Genomic DNA, 25,191 nt, shown 5'->3' on the forward strand with positions numbered 1-25,191 from the left:
CTAACTTGCAGTTTGACCCACCCCCGCTCCTGCTTTGACTGACAGTGGCTTTGGCTAACCGGCCAAGGAAGGTGTTTTTGCTGAACGACTTCTTACCCAATAGCTGAAGCTACTGTCGTGGGTTGTTTCTGATTGATTGTTTTTTGAACGAATCAAACCTTTGCAGTCTAACGCTAGACCAATGCTTAAACGCCATAAATAACCAGGCACTATTTATTATTATGAGGAGGAATTATTACACTACAAGGCCAGATAACAGGAAAACTTTCCCGTCCGAGTACCATAAACTGAAACTGAAAGAGCCTTGCACAATTAATTAACAACAGAAAAAGTTAACGTCATTCCGGCTTGACATTCAGTTTTCAGAGTTAATTAGAACAGAATCAAAGGAATTGCTCATTTTAAATACTAATGAAACCAAGCTCTGACAGTCGATGCAAGTGGACAAGACGATGCAACTCATATTGCTAACGCCATAGATAATGATTTATTACTTATTTAATAAATGCTCATTCAAGATGGGAACACGATTCCTACAAAAGTAAAACAATTTGGAACTCCAAATTGTGCTTCTAAATCACTGTTATGTCATGCACTACAGCCACAGTTTCAATAATAGGTATTTCAGTCATATGTCTTACCATAATTATACCTTTCTGGTTCAATAATATTTCACATACCTGAAAAAAAATGATGGAAATTCATTTGGTGTGATTTGGCAGTGTTTCAGCCTGGCCCATATGGTGACTATTCCTGAAAGGGCTTGAACAAATCACACAATAATAGGTTCATGAAGGGTTTTATAAGGATAGTGCAAAACTGTACATTTCTCAGGTGGATGAGAAAGGCATTCCAAAGATGTCATAAACAGCTGTCAAAATTATCAGTGATGTGAGTGGTCACAATGGAAGCAAAGCATGAACTGTTGGTTTGATCAACTCAAAAACGTGAAAACTCTTTGCAACCTTGGGCACAGTATCTTAAGTGGTTAATGTAATTGCATCCAAATGACTGAAGCTGTATAATGAAGCTGTATTATGGTCTGGATAAGTGGACAATAACACTTTGGTGTTGACGTTGTGAGGATTGGAAGGCTGGAAGCATCATAACAATAAACAGGGAAGAACACCAGGGGTGTCAGTCTCTAGTTTTGGAGGGCTGCAGTGCCGGTTATTTGGTGTTTCAGCACTAAAACAATTAATGTATGAAACTGATTGGCTAAGGGGTGCACACACTTGGTTGATGCATGATGGAGGCTCAATGCACAACATTCCACAATTGCATCATCATCATCATCATCCTTGAGGGAACCATGTACACCAGCTTGTCTCACTTCAGGTCAATATAAATTATTTTATCTTTTTGAAACATGAAAACGGCGGCACGGATGGTGCAGTGGGTAGCACTGCCGCCTCACAGCAAGGAGGTCCTGGGTTCGAATCCCCGTCGGCCGGGGCCTCTCTGTGCGGAGTTTGCATGTTCTCCCCGTGTCTGCGTGGGTTTCCTCCGGGTACTCCGGTTTCCTCCCACAGTCCAAAGACATGCACGTTAGGCTGATTGGAGAGTCTAAATTGCCCGTAGGTATGAGTGTATGAATGTGTGAGTGAATGGTGTGTGTGCCCTGCGATGGACTGGCGACCCGTCCAGGGTGTATTCCTGCCTTTCGCCCAATGTATGCTGGGATAGGCTCCAGCCCCCCTGCGACCCTGATCAGGATAAGCGGGTTCAGATAATGGATGGATGGATGGAAACATAAAAAAACCAGAAACTATAATTGTAGCATATCACAATTTCTACAGTTATCTCATCAATCAGAATCCAAAAATGTTCAGAATTAGTTTAAGTCAGACCTATTGAAATCTGCTGTCTAAGCTGGTTCTTTTGACTGGTTTTTTGTTATTATAGTGATTTTACCTCACCTGTGTGTATATAATATTAACAAAAACAACAACTACTACGACTATTACTACTACTACAATAATAGCCTACTACCAATGGAAAGCAAAATACATTGAAGCTGTATTTCACATGAAACTATTATAGTAAAAACATCTGTCTATTTATGTACTGCATATCCCTGTGGGTCACAAAGGACTGTGGTTACAAAAGTCAAGGATCTGAAATTCTCATACGCCATGTCATTGAACTGCAAGAAAAGTTTTACTGCCATCTTCTGGTCATTATTTAACACACATATCCTGAATTGTGAATTTCATGTTTTTTACGTTGTCTATCTTAGCATTTCATTATCTCAAAAAAATGACCTGTAAATAGTGTTCATCGGGAGATTCATGTTTTCCGTTTCATTCTGGGGTGTCACCTGTTAACACATTCTCGAATTATTTCCTTAAATGACTCCCTAATACCAACAACAGATCCGTTTTGCAAGTAGAACGCCATCAATGACAGCAAGAGGTTTTCTACATTTTTATAGAGTAGACCTATTCCATGTAAAATGTTTTAATTAAAACATCCCATGACTGATTTGGCGGCCCACATGCAATACCACAGGTTGAACTTGGAAATCATGTAACTTCATTCCATAATCATATCCCAAAAAGCTTTAGTCTATGCTTATATCATGTTATCTGTTTCGGTCACGAATGACTATAAACTGTACGCTGTGTCCTATGCAATGGGACTAAACCATTAAATCTAAACAATTATCTCCCCCTTTGTAGTGCATTGAACAGTCTAAATATAACAGTAAGCAAAACATTTTCTTCCAAAGTAACAAAACTACAATTCACTTCTCGGACAAGGCTATCAACAGCAGTACAATTTCATGGAACACATCTATGAAACATGGTGGAGGAAGTGTTATAGTTTGGGCATTTATGGCTAACACTGGAACAGGCGCAGTTGTCTTCATTGATTATATGACTGCTGACAGCAGCAGCAGAATTAATTCTGAAGTTTACAGAAATATATTCAGATCTAACCAATGGATCAGATCTAACCAATGGATGTACAATAATGAAAAAGGTATTCCGATGTGGGTGTATTGAATAGACAGCAATAATTTGTTTGCGAAGCGAAATTAGATCTTGTTTTAAGCTCCTACAATTTCGCTGTACCAAGATTTCAAATGACTGAACCATCGAGATATAAGAACTGCAGACAACTTCCGCTTACCAGTTCCATTGATTCCTATGGGGACTGGTCATTGGCGCATGAAGCCACTTCATGGAGGCTGGCATGTTTGGACGATTGGGCCTTAGAGCATTTCGGGCATTAGAGCATGCGCGCTGGGAACCTAAACGTGAAGTGATGAAAATAAATTTATTAAATCTTATATTTTCTTTCTATAATCGGAAAGTAATTAGTTAAGGTGATTTTCTTTTTAGAATGTAATAGCACTGTCCAAAATAGTGTAATTTCGCCTGGGTAAATTCATAGGTTTAACGGATACCTCCGGTAACCACTGGAGTTTGCAAGCTTCTTGCGGAATGTCAATCCCTGTTCCCTGGACAGAACTGGTCGACTGAATCGTAAAGTAGTTACAAGGAAATTGTCTCTGCTCGTAGCCTACTGCAACCACAGAACTCAATAGGATTGTAATTATACATTTCAATGACTGAAATATATAGTCTAATTGTATGCAACGTGCATTGAAAATTCAGGAGTCAAAATAAAATCCTATATCTAATGATATTACTTTAAATGCAAAAACATTAAAACATACATAAACACAAAAGTGAGTAGGGTATTGCAGTATATCTTTAGGGATACTTATGCAAGACGTTATTGAAAAAAGAATTGCCTTCGCTTTCACTAATCTTTTTCTATGAATTGCCAATTCAAATGACTTTCTTTTGAAAACACTTCCCATTGAAAACCGGAAGTAAAACCATTTCTCTACAGAGGTGAAAGAGTGGCGTGTTTGAGATAAAACAAGTACCTGCTGAGCAACAATTGTCGCACATCCATATTATGACCAGCTACATAGAAATAAACTAACTAATAAAGCGAATGGTACAAGCGATTTAAGCACATTCATTATGGGAGATGAAAACATAGATTACAACATCGTATTTCCAGAGTCCTTCGTTACGGGTAAGATCATTTTGCTTTCATTCTAGCTAGCAAGTGTTACATCATCAAGTCATACTTTTCATATTTATCCGATGTTAGCTGGGTAGAACGTTATCTACGATCTGATTTAGCAGTGTATGTTTCATTTGCGTTTTCTAACTAGTAATCTAGTTATCTTCAACAACAGTTGACAGACACCATTGTTTCTGAGTCAATAATTAATGCAGTAGAAAAAAAAACCCCCAAAGTGAAACCTTGCACTTCTGGCTGTTAGCTGTATTGTGTTCTAACTGTCGACCGTGTGTTTACAGAAAGGCACTGGCAAGGATCAAAGGAGCCAGTGGTCATCCTCCTAGGTTGGGGTGGCTGCAAAGACAAACACCTGACAAAGTACAGCTCACTTTACAATGAACGGGTCAGTATAAGCCTCTATTTTTAGACAAATTAATTGTGAACTAATGGGTAACTCCCTAACCATACCTCTGTTTTGACCCCCACAGGGTTGCATTACAGTTCGTTACACAGCTCCCTTGAAGACCGTTTTTATTTCAGAGTCGTTTGGCTATAAAGAGTTGAACACCACTGCCCACAAACTGCTGGAACTCCTATATGATTATGAGGTGGAGAACAACCCCATATTCTTCCATATTTTCAGCAACGGGGGCTTCATGTTGTACCGGTATATGGCTGAGCTCTTGCACAGTCACAGTCGCTTTAGCACCCTCAAGGTGGTGGGCGCTGTGGTAGACAGCGGCCCTGGAAGCCAAAACTTGCGAGGGGCCTTGCGGGCCATCACGGCCGCATTGGGACCCAACATCAACGTAGTGCTGCTCTACTTCTTCCTGGGGCTCTTTGGCTTCATGGTATTCCTGCTGAGAATCGTGCTGTACTCCATAACCAAGTACATTCACAAGAACCACTACGACGCGATGCGAGACCAGCCGTCCGCCTGGCCCCAGCTGTACCTCTACTCCCGGGCGGACAAGGTGATCCGGCATAGGGATGTGGAGCAGATGGTGAAGGCCGTTCAGGAGAAGGGCGTTACGGTGGACAGTTTTGATTTTGGCACCTCGGCCCACGTCAGCCACTTCCGTGACTACCCGGAGGAGTACTCCAGCCGATGCCTGGCCTTCCTGATGAGATGCATGCCGCCAACTGCCGGGAGCCAGAAGAAACAGCGTATCACCGTGGCAACCTAAGTCGCCCTTACCCTATGTGTGAACCCGATGAGTTTAATATTCTCAATGAGCCTTGCTATGGATCACAGCCCTGAGCTTATGTGCCATTTTCAAGGGTGGGTAAATTTACTGTGATGTCCAGCCTCCTGAACAATTGACTTTTTTGGAGGGAGATTTCAGAGCATACACTGTAATTAAATAATCAAAGAATGACTGATAATTATATTTCCATTAAGATTTTTTAGTGTACTTCCAAAAATTCCAAGTGAACTGGTTCTTAAACATCGGCTTTGTGCCAAGGTCTCCAGGCAGAGGATGGTATAGTTGCATGCACCTCCTTGAATAGAAAGACTTGAGTCACATTTGTGCGTATAGTGTGAATTTAGGGTTATACACTCAGTGAGCACTTTATTAGGTATTTATTAGACTTATTGGTATTTGCTGCGGAACCCGATCCACTTAAGAGGTTTCATATGTTGTGTGTTCAGAGATGCTCTTCTACATACCACTGTTCTAATGTGTTTTATTTGGGTTACCGTCACCTTCCTGTCAGCTTTGACCAGTCTGGCTCTTCTCCACTGACCTCTCTCATTAACTAGGTGTTTCTGCCCCCAGGAGATCAGCTATTTCTGAGATATTCAAACCACCCTGTCTGGCACCAACAACCATTCCATGGTCAAATTCAGTTAGATCACATTTCTTCCCCATTCTGATATTTAGTCTGAAAAACAGCTGAACTTCTTGACCATGTCTGCATGCTTTTATGCATTTAGTTGCTGCCACATGATTGGCTGGTTAAATATTTGCATTAACAAGCTGGTGTACAGTCTACCTAATAAAATGCTCAGTGAGTGTAAGTACAGCAGTCTAGGTTTTCAAAATGTTAAAGGAATTCTTGTGAATCTACTGTAAAGTTACTTGTATGAATGTTTTACTGTAAAAACACATCTCTGAAAGTTCTGTTGTCAGGACTGAAGTGGATCAATTGTGACTTAAGGTGATAAATGCCTGTATATCAGCACATAATAGTTGTTATTGTGGAATGAAGTTTGAAGGTAATCTAAAAACTCTTTGTAAAAGCATTTATTTAAAAGAAATTGTGAGATATCATAAGAATCAGAGAGACTGATTTAATTTTGTTCTGCATTTTATTTGATTAATTGATGTGCCTTCTGAAAATAAAGTTTTATTATTGTGTTGTAAACAAAGTAAATATTTGTATTTGAAAAAGACGATACATTTTGTGTTCTTAACACTAGGATTCTTTTTGTTTCAGTATTCAGCAAATGGATGTTGTATGAATGAGGCCACAAAAGTTAAAATATAATATAAAATATAATTTCATATGTAATTGAATCAATACTCAATAGCAACTATCTAAAATGTCTTAAAATGGTTACCAAGGTTCATAAACACAATAAAGTGCATTAACTTCAGTGTATAAATTAAACCTTATCAAAGAGAACTAGAAAACTGTTAAATGACCAGTGTTTGTTTCAATATTGAAATGTCATTTTATGAATTGATGTATGTGCATACAAATATTATATACAAAGGTAATTCTATCCAGACTGACTTGGCAATAATAGAGGAGTTCCAGTCTGCAGGCCAGTTGTAATGGATGGCAAAAGTAGGCCTATAACTTCCACACATACTCACACATAGAGAGTATATAATAACAATAATAATAATAATAATAATAATAATAATAATAATAATAATAATAATTTACTATCATAAGTGATAGAAAATGAAACAAAAATGGCGTCAAACTTTTTTCCTTCTGCTTCCGCTTAGCCAACCGAGCACTGGGAATTGTAGTTTAAACGACGTGTAGCAGACTGGGTGAATGGGGAATCTGAACGTCAGCCGGAAGACAAGCAAGCAATTCGTGCTAACGAATTTACTTCATTTGGAAAGACATTTTATCGCGCTATACTGGTTCTCTAACAGGTAGCTATGCATAAAGATGCATGTAATATATGAATTGTTATTTTAATGCAACTTGGGTATAATTAGGAATTATTATTATTAAGCGTGTTGACATTAGGTAGCTTGGGTAACGCTAGGCTAATTCGTGTCGTGATCCTCGGATTTCCCAAGTCACCGCCCGGGGTTCTCTGTAAGGCGGTAGCTTTTGTGTTTTTCACGAGGGTAACGCAATATTATTGTCAAGTTAGCCAGTGAATGAATTAATCTCACTCTTCGCTAGTGGTTATGTTTAATTTTCACGTTCAGTATTATACACATTTTTCACGTTTTCAGTTCGCTATGCTTAAGCTAGCTAAATATTAGACACAGGCTAATATTTGTGTTAGATGCTCAAGGTAGCCTAGCAGGTTATTTGATAGCAGCTAAGCACGTGTATTTGGCCAGTAATTTTACGTAATGCCGACCGGTAGGCTTTACTTCCTCATGCAATAAGGCCTCTTGAGGCCTTAATGTAGTTCATAATTTAAAAAATGAAACGGGGTATTGTCAAACGGGTAACTAAGTAGCTAGCTAACCGTTACTAGCTAGCTAGCTACATTACTGTTCGTGGCGGTAGCAATCTTGAGCTAGCTAACCCATATAGCCCAGTGGAGCTAACGTTAGTTAGCCAACATTAAATGGTTAATGTTTACATGACGTGCGCTCACTCGGGCGAGTCCTGAGATTATCCAGGAACGCGTTTGGCATTTTCAGATTATCAACATGGCAATTTACGATCGTGGTTGCTTTACGTTTACACTTTCAACTTCTGTCACTAAAGTGTGTTTTGCTACAAATTAATCCGTTTTGCAGATCACAATGGCAACCGGCGCAGATGCCAGGGAGATACTGGAGTGGTGTGGAGGGGAGAATGACGCGGGGCCACTGAATAAAAAGGACATCCTTAACTCGGATATGGTAAGACCAGACCGCGCTGTCGGCACCAATCAGACATTCCTTGATGACCAACCACTTTGAAAGCTGCATCCCGTTGGTCCTCAGACTGTTGAGTTAGGATTGAACTTGTGTCTCTTCAGGAGCCATAGCACATTTTATATGATACTGCTGTGTTGTAATTTGTTGTAGTAATGTAGCTTCTTGTCCCAGTGGGTTGCAACCCTGCTGAAAAGAAACGGCTCCAGCTAGGTTTTGATACAGCTGGTGGCTGGTTGGATAGATCACATCTGTCCTCAACATGATTTGACCAGCTCAAGTTATTTTTTTAAAAGGCTGGTAGCTGGTATTTATAGCTGATCATAGCTGATTTTTACACCTGGGAATCACACTGCCTAATATATCAAAACACTCACTTCTGAATAATGAGCTAGTGAATGTACAGTATGTATCATCATTTAAAAAATGGAAGGAAAAAAATTAGATCTTTGTATCATTTCCCTAAATGAAGCCATATCCCTTGCAGTGTGTACAGTGGCTTGTGTATCGTAAGAGGCAACCATTCCGTTTGTCTTGGACATTTTCCCTCAAAGTAGTCAAATCCAACATTCACATCCCCGAGGGCCCTTGCGCTGTACACGGCTGAAAGCAAAGATGCTTATTGAATGACTCCAACTGTCATGTTTGGCATTTCGTGGGGAGTTGTTGGCATTTGTCTCTCCAGGAGGCTCACTCTGGTACTTAATGTCTCAGTTAGAGCCAGGTTCCAGGATAAAGATGGAGGGGGAGTTTATAGATCTGCGGAGACAGATGAACTGGAGTGCACACCGGTTGCCTTTTCATTTCTCCCCTTGGCAGCTCCCTCCGCTAAACTGTCACTGGGGATTTGGTAACTGGAGGCTGCAGAAACTTGTTGAGGTGACCTCGTTTAAACTGTAATTGCCCCTGGAGACTAAGGTTTGAATTGGCAAAGAAAGTTTAAAGTGAATGTGCTGAATTTCTTTCTAAAAATAAGCAGCGTTCTGTTTTCATCATTTCTTTTTTTTTATTCGCTAACATTTCAGGAAGAAAAGTAAGTGACTGCTGAGCAAGTCCTGCCAGACCTCAGTTACTGGAGAACGGGGCCCAAAGAAGGATCTGGGAAATGTGCATTTAGCCGTCCGAGACTTATTTAGCTTCAAATGGCTCATGGAATTGAAAGTGCAGATCTACTTGGCCAACTTAACATGTTTTAAAATGGACTTTATGTGCTGGGATTTTCGCTCGGTCTTGAAAAGGTCTCGGGCAGGCCATGAAGGTGCTGGAGTATTGCCGTTTCCAGGCTTGGAGGTTAATTTGAACAATGTTCTGTGCATATTGATATAACCATTGCATAGCAGTGCTCTCTAATCGTTAATATCGCACCTGGTTTTACAGGTCTTGCCCTGTGTCTGCCAGTAATAGGTTTTATTGGCCCATTTTTTATTTGGTGACGACTTTGTCGGGAAACACTGAGGTTATTTTCAGTCTCTGTAATGCAGGCTAATCTAGCAAACTGAAACAGTTTCTCATCAGATCTCAACTGTAGACCACATACACCCTATATTAACTCTTTAGCAAGAAGAAAAAAAGCATTAGCTCAGAATACCATGACCACATTAGGTATGCGAGCGTCCACAGAGAGCTGGTTCCCAGAGCCGTTGTTTCGTGTCGCGGTGGAACGCCAATCGAACGCCGCTCGATTTGAGTTGTCGATTGAAGGGCAGCGTTCAATTAACATCTCCACAGTTAATCTGCGATAAATTGTCCTTCCAGCCGCGCAGCAGGGTCGGTCTCAATTCTTCTCTCGTTCTTCCCCGTTCAGAAAAAGGCCAAGAAATCGGCAGACGCCCTGACGTACAAGAGGCCCCAGGGGATGCCCAGGGAGGTCTACGCGCTGCTATATTCTGATAAAAAGTACGTGTGGTGACTAATAGTATATTTTTGTGTGACATAAATATATGCGGTCTCTGTTATAATTTCCGAATGAATGCCAGGTGTAATGTGTGTGTTTGCGAGAGTTTCTGTACCTGAGCCCAAACACCGTACCAGTTCTGCTCACTGCCATTATTCGTTGACCATAATGCAAGAGTGGCCAGTTCTGGCTGCCATTTTGATGGGAAGCATTGAACCTACCTTTGTAGTCTGAGTGTGTGTCTGTGCACTTTAAATTCACAGGTGCTCGCCAAGGGCCATACGCAAAAACCCAGCTAACACCAAATGTTCTCACAATGTTACTGGAACGTTTTGTGAATGTTATAGCATTGCCGCTACATTGTAGCAACGTTGGGAGAATGTTTTGCATTTGCTGGGAAACAAGTGCAGGCCTTCTTCTCTGGGGCCTTGCTGATAGAAAGCTCTGTGTCTACCAGTGTACTGGCAGTCATATCATGGCAAATGCATCTGCTTTAATCAAATTAATAATTATTTAAAAACGTTATTAATATTAACGTTATTTCATTTTCGTTTGATCATAGAAAGACTAATCCAGGTCTGGCCAACCCTCTTCCAGGACATCTACAGTCCTGTAGGTTTTCATTTCAGCTCAACAAGGTCTCTAGCTGTTGAATGAGGTGCACTTGGTTTGGGTAGAAGTGAAAACCTACAGGACGGTATATCTCAAACAGGGTTTGGCAGCCCTGTCGTAATCCGTCCATAAGCTATTTTAATTTTATTTGGAGCGCCTCACTGGAAATAGACATGCTGATACACATGACAGAAGACTATGAGAAAGGTCCAAGCGGTCCCGCGCTAAACCCACCTATCGGCTGCGGCCTTCCCCAGAGACGCCCCGCCCCTGTTGCCGAGCGACACCACCCAGGGCTACCGCACGGCCAAGGCCAAGCTGGGCTGCAAGAAGGTGCGTCCCTGGAAGTGGATGCCCTTCACCAACTCCGCCCGGCAGGACGGCATCGTGCTCTACCACTGGAGGCTGGTGACCGAGGAGGGCAAGGACTACGCCTGGTCCAAGTACAACAAGGTACAGTCCTGCTGGAGGAGTGCCCGGGCTGGGGGAGACACGGCGGGGCTGGGAGACACAGCGGGGCCGGGAGACACAGCGGGGCTGGGAGACACGGCGGGGCTGTGTGCCTGTGGGCCTGTGTGCTTGATACTATCTCACTTTTAGATCATCTAACATGCAGTTTAGTGATAGGAAAGGTGAGCATTACAGAGCTGAATGGCCTTTCTTGTCATTATGTTATGGTATGTTCCCACTGTGTACTACATTTGTACTACACTGCCTTTAAGTATAATTGACATTTATATCATGTACTGTATGCTTAGTGTACTATTTCTGGTATAGTATTTTTTTCCCCTGCATGGATTGTACTTATTTGTTCTAAGTCTTACTGACCGATTTGTACTGAGTGTTGTACTTATCTGTTCTCTGACAGGATGGAATATCTCTGCGTAATTGTTTGACATTACACTTTTCGCCCCACTTCCTGTGTCACTTGAATGATTTAATCAAGTGTTACATGATGGGAAATTAAGTCAAGGGGAAATGATGTCAGCATCCCCATATTCATTCTTGGCCATTTGTGCAAAATTGAACGAGGCTCTGCATTATGTGTTTCAGTAAATGGAGAATACGTCATCACCTAATGCATCTGAACAGGACAACATTAACTATTGTTAATATCTTAGCAATGGGGGGAAATCAAAGATTTAAAGCCGTATGGACACTTCTGCTGGAATGGGTTTCATGGAGGTTAACTACATAGAGTAGTTTAGTTTCAAACTGTTAATTTAGTCTGGAGAATGCTGCTGAGATATTACCGTAGTGTGTAGTGTGTAGTGTGTAGTCTGTAGTCTGTAGTCTGTAGTCTGTAGTGTGTGTGTGCATATGTTTGAGCTTTTTACCATTTTTAACTGTGTGTGTCGGTGTGTTTGTCTTCATGTTTTGGGTGTGTGTGTATCCATCGTTTGCTGTGTGTGTGTGTGTGTGTGTGTGTGTGTGTGTGTGTCTGTGTGTGTGTGTGTGTCTGTGTGTGTGTGTCTGTGTGTGTGTTGCACTCTCAGACGGTGCAGGTCCCAGCGTACTCTGAGCAGGAGTATCAGCAGCATCTCCATGACGACGGATGGACCAAGTCTGAGACGGACCACCTGTTCGACCTGGCGCAGCGCTTCGACCTGCGGTTCATCGTGATCCAGGACCGATACGACCATCAGCAGTACCGGGTGAGCGTTACTGACAGACGCCCCAAGTCTTTTCCAAGAAAAAAGAAAATCCATGTGAAATTGGTGTGCTGGGATAGGAGCTTCAGTAGCTCTGCTGGTACAGAGTGTGTTTCACAGCACTTGTGTAGCAGTATCCAGCCCTCTCCGTTTGATGGGGAATGTTGGCACCATTGTATGTGCTCAAATCCCCACACTAGGGCTCGTTTGTGTGTGTCTGTGTGTGTGTCTGTGTCTGTGTCTGTGTGTGTGTCTGTGTGTGTGTCTGTGTGTGTCTGTGTCTGTGTCTGTGTCTGTGTCTGTGTCTGTGTCTGTGTGTCTGTGTCTGTGTCTGTGTCTGTGTCTGTGTCTGTGTCTGTGTCTGTGTCTGTGTCTGTGTCTGTGTCTGTGTCTGTGTTGTATTAAGCATAGACTGAGCAGTGGGACGTACTGCAGGCTCAGCGGGGTAGTACGGCTGTGTTTTCCTGCCTGATTCATGACTAAAATTCTCCGCCCCTCAGAAACGCTCGGTGGAGGACCTGAAGGAGCGCTACTACAGCGTCTGCTCCAAGCTGGCCAAGCTCCGCCCCCAGGCCGCGGCGGTGGCCGACTCGTACGTGTTCGACGCCAGCCACGAGCGCCGCAGGAAGGAGCAGCTGGAGAGGCTGTTCAACCGCACGCCCGAGCAGGTCAGACCTCTCTGCACCAATCGCAGGGCTCCCCCGTCCTCTCTGCACCAATCACGCAGGCCCAGCCCAATCCTTCCTCAGTCCACGCTGATGATGATTCAGATCTCGGTTAAAACAACATGAGTGTAGTGTTTAATGGCAAGTGAGGTGACTTATGGGAGAATTTCAGGCTCCGGAGCTTGGCTCATTAATTAAAGCTTGTGTTTTGAACAGGATGGTCCATGGGCCACTGGGGTTGCTAGCCAAGTTTGATATGTGAAGACTTTGGGAAAATATTTCACAACAGAAAACTATTTTCTTTTAGATGTAGCAAGCTGCAGATTCCCCACAAGGGGGAGCTATTAGCACTGATATCTGAATGACACTAAGCATCAATGCCACTGGCCGTGTGTCCTTGTTTAAAACATAACGCTTTTTAACATACGATGGGGAGCCTCTGGATGCCTTTGAGCCTGGGTGGGGGTCCCTGGATCAGAAACGTGTGAAAAACCTGATCTAAAGGCATCTGTCATGAGTGCAGGGGAGAGCCTGTGGCTTAGACAGTGTAGACCAGTGCCATGTCATTATGACTGTACCAGGTATCTGTAGTGAAGAGGCACTTGCTGTACATCACTTTGGATGAATAAATCTGCTATATAAAGAGGCCATGGCTCTAAGTTGGCCTGGTTCCTTGGTAGTGCTGTGTTCATTCCTTACATATTGTGATGAAAGAAAACAAAGGTATTTTAATTAACTGAAATAGTTTAAATAATTATAATATGACTGCATTGATTATCCATTGTGCTGTTCAAAGAATAATAATTTCTACAATTTCTACAAGTTCAGTCAGACTGACTGACATGTAGAAATACTTTCTTGAATTCCTTCACAAACAGCCTGTGAACACGGCCAATAACAAATGAATGATCTTGCATTTTAATTTCTTCATCTGTTTTGAGTCTCCTTTGTTAGAATTCTGGATGGTGGATATATTGTATGTCAGCCACTAGAGGGCAGCATTTCCCCAGTATTCTCAGTCCCTGTGCAGTTTGCAGCTCTACGGCTTCTCAGCTTGCTAGCTCTGCCTGTGCCCTGATCTATGCCTGTCGTACATATCTTTTTGTGTCCTCATTTTTTAAAATGAATTATTTATAATAGTTTGCTTCCGTGAATTCTGCGGCTTTTAAAAATAATACTTGTTTAAACATATTCAAATGTAAACGTGTGTACGGCTTTAAATTAATTTGAATTTAGCATGAATGTATTGGTATGTGTGGTGGGAGAGGAGTAGGTATGGCAATTCAGAAGCCCATTGCTGTGGGTGTGGGTGTGGGTGTGCACGTGCATGTGAGGGCCATACAAGGTACTGTAAAACAGATTTGAATGCTTTGTCTTGGTAAGATTTTACACAAAATGGGTTACACAATGAAAATGTCACGATAGCTGATGGCTGAGCCCTGGGTTAAGTATCATGCAGACTCCTTAACCTTGAACCCTTTTTTGGCGGTACTCTCTGCGGTTGTTAAAGGACCGGATGCTGTTGTGTACCTAATTTCTCCCGTAAGGTGGCTCTGTTGGGCAGGTTGCTCAAAGCGCAGTTCCCGTCTCGCCCTGCAGGTTGCGGAGGAGGAGTACCTGATCGGGGAGCTGCGTAAGATGGAGGCGCAGAAGAAGGAGCGGGCCAGGAGGGCGCAGGACGTGCAGATGCTGATCACGGCCGCTGACGCCAGCGCAGACACGCAGTGCGCCAAGCGCAAGGCCACCAAGAGGAGGCTGCCCCTCAAACAGGGAGCTGAGCCCGCGGTGAGTCTGCTGCACCCTGTTAACTGTGACATCACGTGTGATTAGAATGTTTTCAACTCAACATTCTAATCACAAGTATGCGATTAGAATGCTCAGTTCAGAACATTCTAATCACAAGTATGCGATTAGAATGCTCAGTTCAGAACATTCTAATCGCATAGAATTCAGAATGTTCTGAACTGCTGCTTTTCTACCCTCCCTTGAGCTGGGAGTCAGGTGTGTAGACAGTCTGGCCAATCAGAAGCACTAATTGTTCAGTCAATTAGCCGGGAGGAAAGAAAACCAGGGCCAGATTTATTATCCCTCCTGTAGAGGCTGTTTGATATATACACATAATAATCCCATCTCCCCTCATCGCTGCTCCGTTACGGATATTCTCCTTCCTCTCTGCTCCGGATCGGTGTGTCTTTAATGCCAAAACAGGCCCACTTACTTCCGGTGACATTTTACTCACCCGCCCGGAACCTGGGACTCCCTTTCCTCTTTCTGGTGGGAAGAGAGGCCTATGGTGGCAATGTGGCATTGGGATTTGTAGTTTAGAGAGGAACATTGCACCTGACGCTATGTTAATGTACCAGCTAGGAGCCCACTCATGTCTACAACTTGGGTACAGCCACTGAGGGTTTCAGTTGCATTGCTAGTTGGGTTTTTTAGGCATAGGTTTGAAGTACAGAGGTGATGAACTGGCGTCACTCTGCCCCTTCTCCTTCCTCACCATCCCTCTCCACCTCTCTTCCCTCTTCTCCATTGCTCTCCACCCTCTTCCCTCTTCTCCATTGCTCTCCACCCTCTTCCTCTCACTCTTTCCCTCTCTTCCTCTCTCTGTTCTTCTCCATATCACTTCTCTCTCTTCCTCTATCGCTTCTCATCGCTCCTGCTATTCATCATTTCCCCTCTCTTTCTTCCTCTCCATTGTTTTTCACTCTTCTTTTACCACTGTTCCCTTTCTTCCCCCATCTCTTCTCTCTCTCCATCTCTGTTCCCTCTCTCTATCTGTCTGTCTCTTCCCTATCTTCCCCTCCCACGTTTCCTTTCCCCCCTCTCCATATCTCCCATCTCTGTTCCCTCTCTCCATTAGAGTCCGGTTCTCTGTAAAACCCCAGCTCTGTTTCGGGGGCGCCCGCGTGTCCCTGTTTTCCTAACGAGCAGAGCGTCCCGCGCAGCACGCGACGGAACGATCAAAACTCCGCTTCCCAGCATGCCCCGAGAGTCGGAGCCGGCCATTATCTCCGGTCCCGGGCGGGCCGGCGCCAAAGAGGCCCTTTAGCCCGGCACACTTGAAAAGGCCCCTCCAGGTTCAGTGAGCAGGATTAGGGACCGAGCCCGGGGTGGGGTGGGGGGTCCAGCCTGGCGTAAGCCCCCCAAATCCCCCGTCCCCCCCCGGGCCAGACAAAGGGGAAGATGGAAGGAGGGAGAAGAGGGCCCCCAGCAGGGGAACAGTGCCTCTGAGCGGGGCCTGGAGGGATCTCCTCAAAGCCCCTCCCGGCTTTATACATCTCTTCAAATGAGCGCCACCATCTCCACAAGCACTGGGCCCCTGACAAGCCCTGTCAAATTAGACGTGTGTGTGTGTGTGTGTGTGTGTGTGTGTGTGTGTGTGTGCGCCCGTGTACATACGTACGTCTGTGTGTGCCTGTGTGTACATGTGTGTGTGTGTGTACTCGACATTGTGTGTGTGTGTACGTGTGTGTGTACTCAACGTTGTGAGTATGTGTGTGTGCTTGCTGTGTGTGTTTGTGGTGTAGTGTATCTGGGAGGGGGTGAGTGTGGCGTGTGGTGTATGTGGGAGGGGGTGAGTGTGGCGTGTGGTGTGTGTTTGTGGTGTAGTGTATCTGGGAGGGGGTGAGTGTGGGGAGTTGTGTGTGTTTGTGGTGTAGTGTATCTGGGAGGGGGTGAGTGTGGCGTGTGGTGTGTGTGTTTGTGGTGTAGTGTATCTGGGAGGGGGTGAGTGTGGCGTATGGTGTGTGGTGTATGTTTGTGGTGTAGTGTATCTGGGAGGGGGTGAGTGTGTGGATGGCGTGTGGATGGCGTGTGGTTGGCGTGTGGATGGCGTGTGGTTGGCGAGGCTGTGCTAATGAGGGGTGTCTGACAGCCTTCTAGAGGCTTCTGCCGCTTAGGTGCAGGCAGGAGCCCGCGGCTCTTTGATTCCAGCGTTTGGCTCCTCGTCTGAGGCCTTGTTTAAGAGTCGCCCCCGCTCGCTGCCTCACACACACACACACACACACACACACACACACGCTGCCTCACACGCACACACACACACACACACACACACACACACACACACACGCTGCCTCACACGCACACACACACAGTCTGTTCCAGCCCTTTAAAATCTCTCCAATGGCGAAGGCTGCTGTTGAGTGGCAGCTTTTACTCGGCGAGCTCGTTATCCCAGACTCCTTCCCCCCGCCGCCGTCTGAGCGGAGGAGAGGCCCTACACCGTGTCCACAGCGGGGTGCCCAGCCCTCCACCACCGTCTCATCCCGCCCTCCCCTCCTCTCCCCTCGTCCCTCTCTCCTCTCCCCTTCTCTCCTCTCTTCCCCCTCCCCATCTCCTCTCTCCTGCCCCCTCCCCATCTCTTCTCCTTTCCCCTCCCCTCCTCTTCCCTCTTCCCTCTCTCCTCTCCCCTCCTCTCCCCTCTTCCCTCTCTCCTCTCCCCTCCTCTCCCCTCTTCCCTCTCTCCTTTCCCCTTTTCCCCCTCTCCACTCCCCCTCCCCATCTCCTCTCTCCTGCCCATCTCTTCTCTTCTCCTCCTCTCCCCCTCTCCTCTTTCTCCTCTCCCTCTCCCCCTCTCCCCCTCCCCTCACCCGCTCTCCTCTCCTCTCCCTCTCGAGAGCTGGAAAGGGGCTAAACTGGTCCAATCAGCTGCTTCACTGGCTCTTAAACGCTCTTCTGTGGGTCGGCTGCAAGGAAATGGGCCGTGGAAAATGTGCGTAATTACGGATAATTATTAAAATAATAAAAAATATAATAAGCCTTAAAGGCCCGCTTGGGCTTTTCCCATCGGAAAATGTATGCGTGGTTTATGGGAAGCTTGACGTTTATTTTAGATTTCCCCCCCCCCCAAAAAATGAAACTGATTGTATAAGGGAGCCCAGGAGAGTGTTTGGTTAGACATGCTGAGATCTCGCTAACCCCACAGCGCACTTAGGTCTGTTCATCCATCCAACCACACGCAGAACTCTCACATTTTTATTCTCCGAGAGGCGCTTTGTGCCTTATGAATTCTCAGCTTCTGCTGAGACAGGCACAAGCGATGCTTATTGATATGGGAGAGCCCAAAGCTCCCAGTTCAGTGGTTCTCTTGTTCAAAGTTTTGTACGCTGTGTGATGTACTGTCACTGTTGCTGTTGACTTTTAAAGTACATTTATGATAATATGTCTGAGGTTACTGATGCATTTATTTTAGTTTTTGATCAAAGGGAACACCTGGACTTTGTAGGAAGTTCTGTTTGTTCAGTCCTTGGCTTGGTAACTGAAGTACGGGTCGTGCAATATCTGTGTCCGTCTTAACGGTCCCTTCTCTTTCTCCACCCCCCAGGCTGTTCCCGAGACAACGGGCATCAAGTTCCCCGACTTCAGGTCATCTGGGGTCACACTGCGCAGCCAGAGGGTAAGTGCCCCGCCACCCCACCCCCCTCGGAACACAGCGGGGTGTCACCTTAGACCCCTCCCGTAACTATGGGAGACCAGGAGAGAGGCACTCTGCTTTAGAGATGCACCAGCTGTCGGGATAGTGAGCAGCTTGGGTTGTACTAGGCATGGCAATAGTGCTCAACAGCCCATAATATGCTTCAAACCTGCAGCCGTTTGGTTCAGGGACCAGCGTGCTGAAGGCTACCATCTTCTGTTGGCTCCGCCTGAAAGCTCTCCTTCCACGACAGCCCGGTCGTGTGATGTTCTTTAAAGACGAGTGAAGTGCATCATCATTAGGTGTGCAACGTGGGCCATTTGTGGCACCGCAGGAACCCCCCCTCCCCTCCCCTGCCTCTTCCCCCTGATCAGCAGGCTCGGTCCCGCACCGGAGACCAGGGGGGTCAGTTCCAAACCCTCGCTCAAAGCGCTGACCCCCGTGCCCAGCGACCTCGCCTCGGCTCGGGAACACAAAAGAGTCTGGCAGGGCTGCGCTTCCCTCTGTGCGCCCGAGCGGGATCCCCGTGCGTTTTATATCACTCTCATTAGCAAAATGTTATGATTTATGCAGTTGCCGGCAGACTAATATCTTTAGAATTCAGCCCGGGAAGCCGATTTATCTTTAAGAGTGATGAGGGGCAAATGCTCTCTATGCAAAATGCATTAAAGCTAAATGAGGAGTCTATTACTCAAATCTGGCTGATAATCTGTTAGCTAGACTCCGCTAACTAAACAGATTTAGACGTGTCACTGTGGCAACAGCCCCCCCCCCCAAAAGGCATTATGGGGAATTAACGTGACGACGTCAGTGCGCCTCCCTTGTTTTGCCTCGTATTTAATTGTGTGTAAAGGAGGGCGACTGAGATTAAGTCGTTTTCGTTTCATGTTCCCTTTGAGACGTCCATCTTTGTGCCTTTGGGTGCACTGTTTAACCCTATAACCCTTTGAAGAGTAGGTTCTTTGGGATGTTTTTTCAATGCTCTTAAGTCAATGTTTCAGAACGCCATTGATTTCACTGGGCAGTAATGATTGTTACATCAGCGTTAGAATGTTCAGTTAAGAAAATTCCAAGATCACAAATGCGTAATTAGAATGTTCTCGGCTAAACATTCTAATTCAACGTTCTAATGTTGATGTCGCTGCTGTAAACAACGGAGTTCTAGAACACTGACTTAGAATTTTCCAAAATAACATTAAAAAAGCCCTACTCTTCAAAGGGTTAAACGTGTGTAAATGTGCGTCTGTGTTCTGCTCAATAACTTTTGGGACTGCCCGGCACTTCTTCAACAGTCTACTTTAGCTGTTCTACTACTCGTTTTCTCAAAATCGATATCCTAATTAATGTAAATTAATCGCCTTAATTGTGGCCGTGTGTTAATTTCTGGTCCACCCACCCATTAAGACGATCCAATATAAGTGGATTCCCAGCTAAATGTATTGCAGGCTGGTACATTAAATCTATTACTTCCCTTATTTGCTCCCTTATTTGCACACCAGCGTCTAAACCAAAGGACTGGGGTAGTTCAAATGAACTGGTTGCTATGAACATGAACAACAAAACGATGACCTGAGCATGATCTGGAAAGTGGGAAGTGACGTTTTCCCTGTGTCGGGTGGCATGGGCGGGAGATTAAGCCGTGGTTAGGTTCGAGTGGGAACGGGAGCGGGCCTGAACAGAGACGTTCCCGATGTCCTCTCCGGCCTCTGAGCGAACGACAGGGATCTTGGCATGAAGAGTCAACTAATTAAACACGGAGGAATCCCTTATCGGCCGTGCTTTATCTCCGGAGCAAAAATGACACGCGTAAGCGGCTTAATTTGGCTGAGCTCCTGGAGGAGTCGCAATCCAGAACGGTCATCTCTGAAACTTGGCACCAGACCCCCCCCCCCGCCCCCTCTTCATCCTCCCTCCTCCCTCCTCGTCCTCTCCCTGTCTTTAATTGTACAATAGGTCATCACCGTTACTGTCGCTCTGAGAATGAGTTATAGTGGAATCAGTACAAGATATTTAGCCTGTAGACGAGCGTACTCGGGCAATTGAAGTGTGATTACACATTTTTTTTATTTTCCTTTACGCCAGAGGATTCAGAGAGCAGCAGTCTTTTTTATACTCCTTTCAGAAAAGCTATTAGCAATCAATTTGGTTTTCCACCGGCTTCTTTTGGAGTGGGATACCTCAGATGGTATGCGTCTTGGTCAGGACATGATATTTGATGTGTGGAATGGTAGCAGGTGTATGTTTGTGACCTGGGGTAGTGGAGGTTGCGGGGGGAGTTTGTGTTTGTGTGCCTGTAGTTACGGTCTGTCCGCCCGTTTCAGATGAAGCTCCCCACTTCGGTCGGACAGAAGAAGATCAAAGCCATCGAGCAGATGCTGACAGAGCTGGAAGTTGGTGAGTTTAGAGTCTCAGCCGTGCGGGCGTGGTCGGGCCCGCAGGGGGTGGGGCCCCGCCTGCATGGGGTGGAGTCTCAGCCACGGGGGTGTGGTCAGGCCCTCAGGGGGTGGAGTCACATCAGCAGGGGGTGGGGCCCTGCCTGCAGGGGGTGGAGTCATATCAGCAGGGGGCGGGGCCCTGCCTGCATGGGGTGGAGTCTCAGCCACGGGGGCGTGGTCAGGCCCGCGGGGGGTGGGGTCACATCAGCCGGGGGCGGGGCCCCGCCTGCATGGGGTGGAGTCATATCCGCATGGGGTGAGAGGAAATGGACTGAATAATGCTGGGGGTTGTTTCAAATCCACAGCATTCAGTTTTAACCACTTCCATTACAGCTCAGTCCCCATGTTCTTCATCAGAAATGACATTGGACTATGCATACATGAGCTTTATGCAGCAGTGTCAAATGTAACCTTGCCATCGTGCGCTATGCATTTGTGCAAGGTTTTTTGTGATCCACGAAAAAAGTGATCCACATTAAAGTGTCTATGGAACGCCACCCTTTAGACTGACACAAACCTACTAGCTAAGCACCATGATAACAGAAAGTCACTGAATCATTTTTTTATTTTTTTATTAATGTTAAGCAGGCAGGCTAACATTGGTTAAATTACTGTACCCTAAATGATGTCAAAAATGATTATTTTGATGACTCGAGCAAAATCCCCGGTTTTCTCCCGTTGCTAATGGTAATGTTTTTGTCGTTTTCACACCCTTGTCGCAGAGCCTACTCGGTCCTTGTTTTAATTTCTTAGATTTTTCTCGCAAGAATGATAAATTCAATTTTCATTCTTCAGCTTCGGCGTCGTGGCCGTGACTCAAATTCCAGCAGATGTTTCGGCGCGTACGCGGACGCCATTTTGGACGCTTGTTCACAAATGAAATGAAAGCTCTGGCCCCATTTAACGCTTCAGTACGAGTAGGACAAGCGCTGGCCGCCCCTCCCCTTCTCCCCGCGCGAATATCGGCACACGAGCCCGGGCCCTTAACCCCGACGCCACCCCATCCCGCTAACCACACACTCATTCCCGCCCGAGCCGTCACAAGAGTCCTTTATACGGGGTTGCATCTCCTCGCTCCGCACACCGCCAATTTGCGGCACTTAGTGTCAGTTTCTCCCCGTCTCCTGGACGGGGGAATCTCGGGGGGGGGGGGGGGGGGGGCGGCGGCCCGATTTTCGACCGTCTTTCTCCCCATCGTCTCCTTAGGACCCTACCTGCAAATCTGCCACAATTACCCGACCGATATCGCTGTCATCCAGGCATTGTCTAAGCACCCACAATTTCAGTGCCAGAGCCTCCATCTAATCTTCTTGTGTTCTGAAGTGGCGGGTTTTCTCGGCCGCTCCGTCGGCATGGCGACGGCGGGCGGTGTTTTTCGACGCGGGGCCCGGCGGAGTTTTAATGCCGCGGCACGGCTGCGGTCCTGGGGCCAGCGGAGACGGCTGACCTCCGCGGCGAGCGTCTTTTTCCTGAAGAGCCGCCGTTGTTAATTAACTGACTCGGGCTAATTCCTGCCGTCGGAACGGCACGGGAGCCTTGGTGAATTAAACATGGACCGTCCTTCACCGTGACCCCCCCTGACCCGGCTTACGTGCTGGAATGGCGGTGACCGCGACCGAGAACGCGTGGGGCACGCTTTGCTCCGCTCCACCCCCCACGAGTGATCAACACCTTCGCATCGAGCAGGCTGTGTTCAAGATCCCCCCCAGATCCCCCCCCAACGGAAGCTCATTTGCTCATGATGCGCTGGGCCTCATCGCGGTTAATTACATTAACGGCGACCAAACATTAACGACTGCGCCGGCAGGAACATTCAAACATTCGCCACGTTCACCGCATCGCCCGCCTGACGCAGCGCCCCCTTATTTACCCCCGCCCCCTGCCTCAGTCCCCAACCAACCAAGCAAGGGCTCCTTACTTAAGGCCTTCTCTGCTGCCGTCCTGGCATTGTGCCTGTAGCCTAGTCCCTGTAGCCTAGTCCCTGTAGCCTAGTCCCTGTAGCCTAGTCCCTGTAGCCTAGTCCCTGTAGCCTAGTCCCTGTAGCCTAGTCCCTGTAGCATAGTCCCTGTAGCATAGTGCCTGTAGCCTAGTCCCTGTAGCATAGTGCCTGTAGCCTAGTGCCTGTAGCCTAGTGCCTGTAGCCTAGTCCCTGTAGCCTAGTCCCTGTAGCATAGTCCCTGTAGCATAGTCCCTGTAGCCTAGTGCCTGTAGCAAAGTCCCTGTAGCCTAGTGCCTGTAGCATAGTCCCTGTAGCATAGTGCCTGTAGCATAGTCCCTGTAGCATAGTCCCTGTAGCATAGTGCCTGTAGCATAGTCCCTGTAGCCTAGTGCCTGTAGCATAGTCCCTGTAGCATAGTCCCTGTAGCATAGTCCCTGTAGCATAGTGCCTGTAGCATAGTCCCTGTAGCATAGTGCCTGTAGCATAGTGCCTGTAGCATAGTCCCTGTAGCATAGTCCCTGTAGCATAGTGCCTGTAGCATAGTCCCTGTAGCAGTCCCTGTAGCATAGTCCCTGTAGCCTAGTCCCTGTAGCATAGTCCCTGTAGCATAGTCCCTGTAGCAGTCCCTGTAGCATAGTCCCTGTAGCATAGTCCCTGTAGCATAGTCCCTGTAGCAGTGTCCCTGTAGCAGGCCTGTGTGGATGGGAGCCATCAGCGGCCCAGTAAAGGTCAGCACCCCCCCTCAGAGGGCCGTGTGAGGTGTGATCTCGGCGGGCGTTGGCCGGACGGCAGGCCCCGCCTCAGAACGCAGCGGCGCCTCCCGGTGACTCGTCCTCGTGTCCCCGCCCCCCGCTGACCCCCCCTCCCCCCCCTCCCCTAACGCTCTCATGTTTGATTAAACACGGCCTGGTCCGGGAGGGGCGGCGGGGGGGGTCAGCTCGCCGGAGGGCTGGGGGGGGGGGCTCCGAGACGAGGCGCGTATCACCTTGTCTCCGAACGATTTTCCTCTTGTAAAGCAGAAAAGCTCATCAGCACAACAGTCGCCTGGGGGCCGGGGGGCTGCTGGGAAGGCGGGAAGGCGGGGGGGGGGGGGGGTGCTTGTACAGCATCAATTAAAGCCGATACAAATGCAGAGCGCGGGTCTGGAGGCGCAGGGGCCGCGGAACGCCGCCGTAAATCTGACTCGTCTCGGGAGGCAGGAGAGATGCATGCTGGTCCCTGGGCCGTTATTAGTCCCCGGCCCGGGGAAATTAACACCTTCGTTAGTTTATGGAATCAGCCGGGAGTACTGCCTTTTAGCCCCCTCTCCCTATCGTGTATTCTCATTCGCCGCGTCCTTAATTAGAACAAAACAGTCATAATACATGCAGTGCTCCGGAAGAAAGGGCTTTTTTTTGTTGAATTATTCTGTGTAGATTGGCGAATAAAGTGTTTATTGCTACTTAAGGGATGGAATGTTCATTTGCATTAATTGTAATCAAATGAATATAAATTGGATGAGTTTTTTTATTTTTAGTTTTTTTATTTTGGAGTTGGGGGGTGTTTTTTTTTTAATTGTCTGTTTTAAATGGTATGTTTGCACAAGTCTGAAGGCAAGTGCACATTTGTGGATAGTGGATAGGCTATATATCCATGATGAAGGCTCCAGTATGAAGGGATTTCTGGTATCGTTGATCATATGAATCGCTTTGCGCGTTCGTGTGTTTGCGTGCGTGTGTACATGTCAGTGCGTCTGTACGTGTTTTGGCGTCCCTCACGGCTCCCCCCCTGTAACCCCGCAGATGTGAACCCGATCCCCACGGAGGAGGTGGTTCAGCTGTACAACGACCTGCGCAGCGACCTGGTGCTGCTGTTCCAGCTGAAGCAGGCCCTGAGCAGCTGCCAGTACGAGGAGCAGACCCTGCAGCACCGCCACTCCGCCCTGCTGAAGATGGGCACGCCCGCCGTCGACGGCCAGGCCGGCGCCACGGGGACCGAGCCCAAGGAGCAGGGCCCGGACACTGCAGGGGTGGCACTAACTCCCAGCCCGGTACGTCTCAGTGTGTGCTGTTACTAACACTCCCAGCCCTGTACGTCTCAGTGTGTGCTGTTACCAACACACCCAGCCCGGAACGTATCAGTGTGTGCTGTTACTAACACACCCAGCCTGGAACGTACCAGTGTGTGCTGTTACTAACACACCCAGCCTGGAACGTACCAGTGTGTGCTGTTACTAACACACACAGCATCACTCCCAGCCCGGTACGTATCAGTGTGTGCTGTTACTAACACTCCCAGCCCGGTACGTCTGTGTGTGCTGTTACTAACACCCCCAGCCCGGTACGTCTGTGTGTGCTGTTACTAACACTCCCAGCCCGGTACGTCTGTGTGTGCTGTTACTAACACTCCCAGCCCGGTACGTCTGTGTGTGCTGTTACTAACACTGCCAGCCCGGTACGTCTCAGTGTGTGCTGTTACT

At 46.9% G+C, this 25,191-nt stretch overlaps 2 protein-coding genes across 3 annotated transcripts in view; both read left to right on the plus strand.

Annotated features, from left to right (window-relative positions):
- Positions 1-3,834: 3,834 nt before the first annotated feature.
- On the plus strand, positions 3,835-6,694 carry tmem53 (transmembrane protein 53). The gene is made up of 3 exons (XM_061243130.1): positions 3,835-4,056; positions 4,347-4,450; positions 4,536-6,694. Exons 1-3 carry the CDS (start codon positions 4,002-4,004, stop codon positions 5,232-5,234), a joined length of 858 nt encoding a protein of 285 aa, XP_061099114.1. The 5' UTR covers positions 3,835-4,001; the 3' UTR covers positions 5,235-6,694.
- A 336-nt stretch (positions 6,695-7,030) lies between these two features.
- The window catches only part of LOC133128626 (DNA methyltransferase 1-associated protein 1-like), a 23,743-nt gene continuing 5,582 nt past the window's right edge, over positions 7,031-25,191 (plus strand). Inside the window, exons 1-10 of one of the 2 annotated variants that reach the window (XM_061242305.1) lie at positions 7,031-7,165; positions 7,989-8,102; positions 9,922-10,013; positions 10,881-11,076; positions 12,120-12,278; positions 12,776-12,943; positions 14,540-14,725; positions 18,270-18,341; positions 20,681-20,753; positions 24,515-24,762. In XM_061242305.1, coding sequence (XP_061098289.1) covers positions 8,004-8,102; positions 9,922-10,013; positions 10,881-11,076; positions 12,120-12,278; positions 12,776-12,943; positions 14,540-14,725; positions 18,270-18,341; positions 20,681-20,753; positions 24,515-24,762 — 1,293 coding nt within the window. In that variant the 5' untranslated portion in view covers positions 7,031-7,165; positions 7,989-8,003. Of the gene's footprint in view, positions 7,167-7,988; positions 8,103-9,921; positions 10,014-10,880; positions 11,077-12,119; positions 12,279-12,775; positions 12,944-14,539; positions 14,726-18,269; positions 18,342-20,680; positions 20,754-24,514; positions 24,763-25,191 lie in introns of both variants that reach the window. The other variant, XM_061242306.1, reaches the window with a different exon arrangement.

This window comes from Conger conger, chromosome 5 (genome assembly GCF_963514075.1).
Source record: "Conger conger chromosome 5, fConCon1.1, whole genome shotgun sequence".
In the NCBI taxonomy this organism is placed as follows: Eukaryota; Metazoa; Chordata; class Actinopteri; order Anguilliformes; family Congridae; genus Conger; species Conger conger.

Coding starts and splice junctions, on each gene's coding strand:
- tmem53 (XM_061243130.1), top strand. CDS start 4,002: ATGGGAGATGAAAACATAGATTACAACATCGTATTTCCAGAGTCCTTC. Junction 4,057..4,346: donor TCCAGAGTCCTTCGTTACGG/GTAAGATCATTT, acceptor GTGTGTTTACAG/AAAGGCACTGGCAAGGATCA. Junction 4,451..4,535: donor GCTCACTTTACAATGAACGG/GTCAGTATAAGC, acceptor TGACCCCCACAG/GGTTGCATTACAGTTCGTTA.